The sequence below is a fragment of the Lolium perenne genome, chromosome 4, assembly GCF_019359855.2.
Source record: "Lolium perenne isolate Kyuss_39 chromosome 4, Kyuss_2.0, whole genome shotgun sequence".
Classification (NCBI taxonomy): domain Eukaryota; kingdom Viridiplantae; phylum Streptophyta; class Magnoliopsida; order Poales; family Poaceae; genus Lolium; species Lolium perenne.
Genome location: NC_067247.2, coordinates 102,276,036 through 102,284,977, shown reverse-complemented (window position 1 = coordinate 102,284,977; position 8,942 = coordinate 102,276,036). Strand labels below are relative to the sequence as shown.

General features: G+C 46.0%; 1 protein-coding gene across 1 annotated transcript; it reads right to left on the bottom strand.

The window, feature by feature from the left end:
• Nucleotides 1-2,042: 2,042 nt before the first annotated feature.
• Nucleotides 2,043-4,052, bottom strand: LOC127347048 (protein FAR1-RELATED SEQUENCE 5-like). Its single transcript, XM_051373277.1, has one exon. The coding sequence runs from the start codon at nt 4,050-4,052 to the stop codon at nt 2,043-2,045; it is 2,010 nt and encodes a 669-aa protein (XP_051229237.1).
• Between the last annotated feature and the right edge of the window lie 4,890 nt (nt 4,053-8,942).

Below are 8,942 nucleotides of genomic sequence, written 5' to 3'. Positions count from 1 at the left end.
TAATCCATGCTTCCCTCTGCGAAGGGTCTATCTTTTACTTTATGTTGAGTCAGTAAACCTATTTCCCTCCATCTCAAGCAAGCATTTGAGTTGTTGCGATCAAACTATTATATTGTGATTTATTTCATCATGTCTTTTACTCTTTCTTGTTTAGTACAAGTTTTATCTAAATGAATATAGCTTTGGAAGTTATCAATGATCATTATGATTGAGTATGCAAAATGAGCCATATAAACTTTAACATGAGAGCGCTGCTCAATAGATAAGTATAATCTGTTAACCGTTTCTCGACCAAGAACAAAGTTTGCCATCACCAATTATGATTCCTTATGCACCTTTATTTGTGATTACCTTATACTTATTTCAAGTTGAATTATATGAGGAAGTTGTTCACTAGAATGCCTTGTGTGAATTAATATGATGCTTCTTGTCCGTATTTTATTTATCGACTCTTCACTCCATAAACATGTGGTCTTGTTTACTGAGCTCAGTTTCGCTTGGGGACAAGCGAAGTCTAAGCTTGGGGGGAGTTGATACGTCCAATTTGCATCACTATTTTATATCATAATTTGCTGCTATTCATTGATATATTTCATATTTGGAGATGATACTTATGTTATTTCATCTATTTTGCATATTTCATGATTATTTGGAGATCGCGCACCGGAGCCAGGATTCTGCTGGAAAAAGCACTGTCAGGATGCAATATTTCGGAAGATCAGCAGTTGACGGAAATTATATGAAAAATCCTATTTTTCCAGAAGACGAAGGGAGCCAGAAGGGGGAGCCGAGGGGACCCGAGGTGGGCCCACCTCATAGGCCGGCGCGGCCCAAGGCCTGGCCGCGCCGCCCTGTGAGGAGGGGGCCCACAGCCCTCTCTCGCCTCCTTTTCTTCGCGTACGTCTTCGTCCCGAAAACCTAAGCCACAGAGGATAGTCGCGAAGAGTCACAGCCGCCTCTGCGGGTCGGAGAACACCAGAGAGAAAAGAGCTCTCCGGCGGGCAGGAATCCGCTGGGAAATTCCCTCCCGGAGGGGGAAATCGACGCCATCGTCACCGTCATCGAGCTGGACATCATCTCCATCACCATCGTCATCATCTCCATCATTATCACCGCCATCTCCACCGCTGCATCTCGTCACCGCTGTAACAATTTGGGTTTGATCTGGATTGTTTGATAGGGGAAACTCTCCCGGTGTTGATTTCTACTTGTTATTGACGCTATTGAGTGAAACCATTGAACCAAGGTTTATGTTCAGATTGTTATTCATCATCATATCACCTCTGATCATGTTCCATATGATGTCTCGTGAGTAGTTCGTTTAGTTCTTGAGGACATGGGTGAAGTCTAAATGTTAGTAGTGAATCATCGTTGAGTAGTATTCAGTGTTATGATATTTAAGTTGTGGTGTTATTCTTCTAGTGGTGTCGTGTGAACGTCGACTACACGACACTTCACCATTTATGGGCCTAGGGGAATGCATCTTGTACTCGTTTGCCAATTGCGGGGTTGCCGGAGTGACAGAAACCTGAGCCCCCGTTGGTATATCGATGCAGGAGGGATCGCAGGATCTCAGAGATTAAGGCTGTGGTTAGATTTATCTTAATTACTTTCTTGTATTTGCGGATGCTTGCAAGGGGTATAATCACAAGTATGTATTAGTCCTAGGAAGGGCAGTACATTAGCATAGGTTCACCCACACAACACTTATCAAAACAATGAAGATTAATCAATTTGTATGAAGCGAAAGCACTAGACTAAAATCCCGTGTGTCCTCAAGAACGTTTGGTCATTATAAGTAAACAAACCGGCTTGTCCTTTGTGCTAAAAAGGATTGGGCCACTCGCTGCAATTATTTCTCTCGCACTTTACTTACTCGAACTTTATTCATCTGTTACATCAAAACTCGCTGAATACTTGTCTGTGAGCATTTAGAGTGAATCCTTCATCGAAACTGCTTGTCAACACCTTCTGCTCCTCGTTGGGATCGACATTCTTACTTATCGAAGATACTACGATACACCCCCTATACTTGTGGGTCATCAGTATTTCTCTGGAATTTTGTTAATACAACCCAATTGCACCATTACTCTGAATATATGGCAGCAAAGCAATCCATCCCTACTGAACTTGCAGCACTCGCAGCTGTAAGTTTCAGTTTCGACATTAGCCTCAACTTGGTAGCTCCTACTACCATAGCCATAGATGTAGGTTTTAATTGGGAGGACATCGTAACTTTGGCCACCAATAAGTTGTACATTGTAGGATGTCACTTTACGAAGCTCAGCCCTGAGACGCAAGTATATGGGTCGCGTATAAACCTTCAACGCTTGCTCTTCAAGAGGGTAGTCACCCCACACCCTAAAAGTCTTATCTTCATCCAAAAACTCGACTGAATCCTCCGCTACATTAATTTTCTCTTGCAACTTCAAGTATTGTTCAAAGAAGTGATGCACACTGTAGTGAGGGTTACTATATGTTTTCAGAACAGCATTAAACCCCTCACTCCGGGCGGTAGTTTGTAGGAATGGGAAGAAGCGATCCTTGAAGTAAGCTGGGACAAAAGTTGCTCTCAAGTGATACAAATCAGCAAGATGTGTGTTGTCCGCTACACTGTGTTTGCGAAGCATATCTGCCCACCTTGTTTCGAATTCATCAACTGATATGCTATAGTCAATAATTGCATTCAACTCTTGCCTTAGCTCTTCATGTTTTGACAAGAAATTTCCCAAAACTGCCTGCGCATTCTGCATAATGTGCCACCTACAGTTCATGTGGCAACAGTTTGGAAATTCTGCGAGAATTGCAGATCTCATCGCTGCATCTTGGTCAGTAATGAAGTTTTGGGGCTGGAGGCCGCCCATTGCTTCAAGAAACTCTTGAAAGAGCCACACAAAACTCTCCACATTTTCATTTTTTAGGAAACCACAACCTAGCTGGATGCTCTGACAATACCTATTGATCCCAATGAACGGCGCAAACGGCATATTGTACATGTTTGTCATGTACGTGGTGTCAAATGAGAGACAATCACTGTAGTTCTTGTATGCAGCTATTGCAGGCCCATCAACCCAAAATATGCGATCAACCTTATCAGCATGATCTGTATGCAAGTTGAAGTAGAAATCTGGGTCTTCCTTTTTTATCCTTGCAAAGTGAGAAAGCGGCTTTGACATGTCCTTGTGTGTTTGGTCTTCATTAATGGTAGCCATGAAATTGCTAACATACTTGCTATCATAGGGTACATTGGCCAGACCACCATAGACTTCTCCCATGATCCTCATTACCCTTCCAGCAGAGAGATTCACCTTATGCAAGAGCTTGGCAAAGTCCCTTTCTTCCTTAGGAATTCCTTTATGAGACCTTAAATATTTCTTCAAAGAGAACTTCTTTATCAAACTGTGATTGTGCTCTTCAATGAAATATGTTACATGCCACTTTTTAGCTTTCCTTTTGATCCTTAGCCTAGCCTTGCATTCAGTTTTCTTAGTGATGCTTTTGTTCCGCTGCCTAACTGGTGCCGCCTCTTGCATGTTTATGTCTTCATTCTTGCTATTCTTGTTGCAAACGAACATCTGTTTGTCCTTCTGACCATCAACTGTCGAATTCTTGGATGTACTACACTTGATGGAGAATCCAAGTTTCTTAGCATATCTGTTGTAATGCATCTTCGCTTCATCCCATGAATCGAAAATCATGCCAGGATATGGTGTTTGCACTTCAGTTTGGCTTACTGGAGTTGATTGGACTTCATCATCATCATCGTCACCTCCCGAATCATCAGTAGAAAGTGTTTCACCTGTTATAGGGTCTGTGTCAGCGGATGCACCAATGTTGCTACCACTAGCATGCTTGCTCTGTCCAGAACTTGCACCAATGTTGCTACCACTAGCATGCTTGCTTTGTTCAGAACTTCTTGTTACATCTGCATTGCTCGAGGTTCTTGTGGTGTTCACTGGTGTATGTTCTTTTTGCAAATCGTCAAACACACTGACATCTTCGGGTATTGGCTCATTCAGATCTAGTACTCCAGGAGCATACTCTGGATCCATAACCTGTCAGTAGGAACTAAGATGTTAGCAATTCTCTTGCAGGAATGTATTTTTAAACTCGACATTTAGGTCATATGACAGTAGCTGTGCCGTTCTTTACTTAGTTGATCATGTTTTGCATGTGCTACTGCTATCACTTTTTGTTTGAAAAATGGCATGAAGCATGTAATTATATGGGACAGCACATAATGCTAACAAAGCATTTTTATACAAGCACATACTGTCAGTTCATTTTTTACATAGAAAACACCAAAGCATCTAGTACTGACTCCCTCATCATTTTTGCCGTATACTGTGTAATGGAAACTTGAAATTTATACATACAAAACAAAAAACAACGGGTAGTACTGACTTCTTCATCATTTTACTGCTTCTGTATAAATGGAAACTTCAAATTTAAACGTACGAAACACAAAAGCAGGCATGTAGTACTTACTTCCTCATTATGCTGTCTACTGTATTTTTTTTTTAACTGCACATGTTTTCAGTCCAGCTTGTATAGTGACTTATCTTTTTTTTTTTTCATTTAACTACACAGGGATTTTCAAGATGGACAACTTGCTCTAGTTTCCTACCGGTATTTCATGATGCTATGGTTCCAATGGATTCAAGATAAGTTTTTTCATGATGCTTTTGGTGTTTTGTCAGCAAGAAAACTATATGGACTTAAACATGGACTCAAGCAGAAACTCTTCATTTTCTACATCTGGTTCAGCCAATCATGCAACTGAAAGTGCAGTTTCTCATACAAAGCCTGCATTGTTCAGAAACTCTTTCTCATCTAGTTCTAGGCACCAACTATTCTACATGTTGTTCGGGATCTATATGCTATAACTACTATGAATCATGCAGATGACATGTGTTTATATGCATGGTTTCCTACATCTATTCCCTTTTATGTTGTTTTGCCTCCTAATATGCATCAGCTTTTACTTTTGCATGTATATTTTCGAAATCTGCATCTCCCTGTGTTTTTCTGTTGAATCTGCATGATCTGGGGCTTTTTGTTCACATGAAAGTTCATGTAAGATGTTCAAACTTGTATATTTTCGGCCTTTGATTGAGATCCAGATGTACTTTCTTGCTGGTAATAGCAGAGCATTGGGGAATTGGAGGAAGAGGGGCAGGCGTGAAGTTAGAGTCTGTTTACCTCTTCCTTGTTGTTTTCCAGAGAGTTGTTCTGCAAATCTGTTCTTCAGATGTACTTTTCTTTGATCAACTTGAAGCAACAAGGTGTGTAGCCATGGAGATTGGGGAAGAACTGGGCTGGCGGCTGGAGGAAGAACAGGTAGACGAGAGGGAGAGGTAGGTTGGGGAAGAACTGGGCTCTGCCCTTGTGTTTTGGATTGGTCGATTCACGATCTGGGCTTTAAATGTAGTTTTTCTTGTCTGTATACTTGTGGTCCCACCTTTTCTCGTCCTGTTGTGATGGGCCAAATCAATAATTCCGGCGGAATAATGTGCCATGTGAGCAGAAAGCAAAAGAGGAAAGAAAACTTTTCGTTTTTGGAAAGGTTACCGGGACCACACCCTAATCCGGAAAAAAGTGGGTTCCGACAGGGGGTCACTCCCTAAGACAATCCGGTGCTATAGCACTGTGTAGCCACGTCCTTATGTTTTGCATCTACTCTAGTGTTTGCCGTCTCTGCACTGCAGTCAATGTAAGTTCAGTGGTCGATGTTGACATGTTGCAAGAACAGTACCTATCTTAGGGCTTTGCCAACAAACAATGAGTCATATGCAGTTCTATGTGGCTGTAATGATACGTCGTTCACTGCATTTTCAAGCTGGTGTTTCATGCTTTTGATGCTATGTCACTCATGGTCTCATGGATGATTCCTAGCTCAGCTATGTGTCAAACGACGATCTTTGTTTTATATAGGTGCCATGACTAAATTAAGAACTGTAAGTGTGTAACTCAAACTGTTTTTAGAATACTCGGTTTCGGGGCATGAATAGATTTTTTTAGGAAAGTTGTAATAGATGTCCGAAGCAAGGTAGAACTTCTACCTAGCCATCTAATTTTGCATGAGATTGGCGCTTAGAAATTTCTCTCCTCTCCCTTCAAAATTTCCCTCGAATTCTGCTACTCATCTGCTTCCAGAAACTCCAAACCAGGAAGGAGGCGAGCTCCTGGAAACAACAAATGAACGGGGTGTGATGCCAGCTTAGCTTAACCAAGGAAGCCGCCAGCCCAACAATAGCAATGCTTAAGTTTCCTGAACAGGCTGCGTGAGCATGCTGGCTGAATATGTTTTCCTGGTTCCTCGCATTCCAATGTCGTGCATGCACACACCGCATTCGCATCAGCTAGGTATATCTTTCAGCCGCTCACCGAACAAAGAAAAAACTTAGGACATGTAGATAGGAGCACAATGAAGACTGATTGCAGGTTTGCGATAACAGGAGTGTCACTTATCGGGTATGTGGGCAGGGACTGCAAAGATGATATATACACGTGGGCACTCCACACATGCCAGAAAATGCATATGCATATGTACTTGGCATGCCGGAGTGAGTATTTATTTGTACATTAGGAAGGAGTAACACATTTGATATGGTGAAGTTATTTTACAGCAGCCCCTAACCTAGATTGGCGCTCTAAAGGTCTTCAATGTATTTTTTACTGCGGTAGGCGCCTACTAGAGACAAAACTGTCTGTCAATTGTGTTGGGCGAGCAAAAGGATTATGACCAGGTTTCCAGTCAATTAGACTTAGACATCTCAGTGGTTGAGATTATCAATATAAACATCGGCTCCTCTTTTCTTTTTTAGTTTGGAGTACTAGAATTGCTATAAAATTTAGAATTTTCTTGTAGAATTATAAAATAAAGTAAGTCCTTTTTTTTAAGTACATACCAATCTAGTAATCTACCTCTTCACATAGCCATGCTTAAGAGTTAAGATATCCCTGATAAGGGCTATAACTCAGTTCGGTAGAGCGACTCGTTTACATGTGCACCAATGCTTTTTCAAAGGAGCTTATTATGCAATAAATATAATTAATCTTATTACAAAAATCAATGTCTTAATTCATAGATTCCGAGAGAATAGGAGTCAAGGACGAGAAAAATCGGCCATGGCCGGTACACAAAGGAATCCTGTTTCAGTTTGTACTGTAGTAAATACCTTCTGCCGATTCGATTATTATATTGACCCTTCTAGAATGAATTAGAGCATCTCCAGTCGCGTCCCCCAAAGCGTCCCCCAAAGGGATTTGGGGCGCGCCGGACAAAAAAAGCGTTCCAGCCGCGTCCCCCAAAACCCTTTTTTGTCCGGCGCTCCCCGATACGGTGTCCGGGGCCCCGAGCCCGTCCCCGTCCCACAGGGGACGCTCCGGGGACGCCGGACACAACGAAAAGCGAGGCCAACCGACGCGGGGCCGACGCGTCAGCGGCACAGTTAATTTTAACCTAACCGTCGCCTACCTCGCGACGGTAGTTATTCGCGCGCAGCGGCATCTTTGCCTTAATGGCGACGGAGGGGCAGGCGAGACGTCTCGTCGGTGCTGCGCAGCCTCCACGCGCCGCCGGCGTTCGCACGCCACCGCCCGTTCCCGCGCGATCTTCCCGCCTCTTCTCGTACGTTTCGCGCTTTCTTCCCGACGCCGGCGTCTATAAAAGGTCTCCCGGCTCATCAATGGTAGCCACCACACCCCGCCGGCAACAAACACAGCCCTCGTCGCTCCACAGCCGTCTCCTCCATCACCAGTGGCAATGGCGAACCGCCCCGGCGATGGCCACTTCCCTCCACCGCCGTCTCCTCCATTGACGAGCCGGCAGCGGCGTGCGGCACTCGAGGAGGAGGCCCGCCAGCGCCGTGAGGCGCAGCAGGCGGCGGATCTAGCGGCGTTCTCCGCCCCTGCCTCCGCAGCTGAGGAGGCCGCGGCGGCAGCAGCGTGGCAGGAGCAGCAGTGCGACACCGTTGCGGCCTCGACGGGACAAGAGGCGCGACGGCGCCGATGCCGGGAGGAGATGGAGCAGACGATGGGCTGACGAGCGCCGGCGCCAGCGCGATGAGCGGCGGCGCTGTTCCGTGAACGGCGTGACTCGATCGAGCACCGGCGGCGTGAGTCGTCGAGCTCCGAAGAAAGCGGCGACGGCGGAGGAGCGTCGACAGCGGGAGGCGGCGCTACGGCGCTATGGGGAAAGCGGGCGGAGCGATTGGCGGCGGCCGACGCGTTTGCGGCGGCGATGATGGAGGCGCCAACAGATGTGGAGGAGGAGGCGCCAATGGAGGAGGAGGAGGCCGAGCCGGAGGAGACCGAGGTGGAGGACGACGACGACGACGACGAGTTCGAGTGGTCCGACGACGACGGGCCGCACCGGACGAGACGGCGGATCAGCAACGCGCCCTCGTCGAGTCCTTCGAGTCGGAGAAGAAGCTCCGGGACGACGCCCGTGCCCTCGAAGAGGCGCATATTCGTCGCGCCATCGAGCTCTCCCTCCGAGCGGCGCAGCAGGGGACGGCGGAGGACGCGCGGCGGGAGCGGCACCGTCTGGCCGCCGCCGAACGCAAGGAGAGGAGGCGCGCGCAGGAGGAGCTGCGGCGTAGGGGAGGCGACGACGGGGCGGGGCCGTCGAACGCGCCGCCGGGCGGTCAGTAGTCTAGGTTTAGATGAAATCTAGCCGTTTTCATTCAAACTTTGTAATATATAATCAAAATTGAATGAAAACCTTTATTTTCGTGCACAAATATTCATTTGGGGGCGGCGTTTGGGGGACGCGGCTGGGGAGCGACGTCCCCCAAACGCGGCACGAACAAAACACGTCCCCCAAACGCTCGATCCGGCGCGGTTTGGGGGACGCTTTGGGGGACGCGACTGGAGATGCTCTTAGGCATAGAATCTGCAGAAGTCAGTTAGCTGTTTGGCACACAGATTTACGTGTA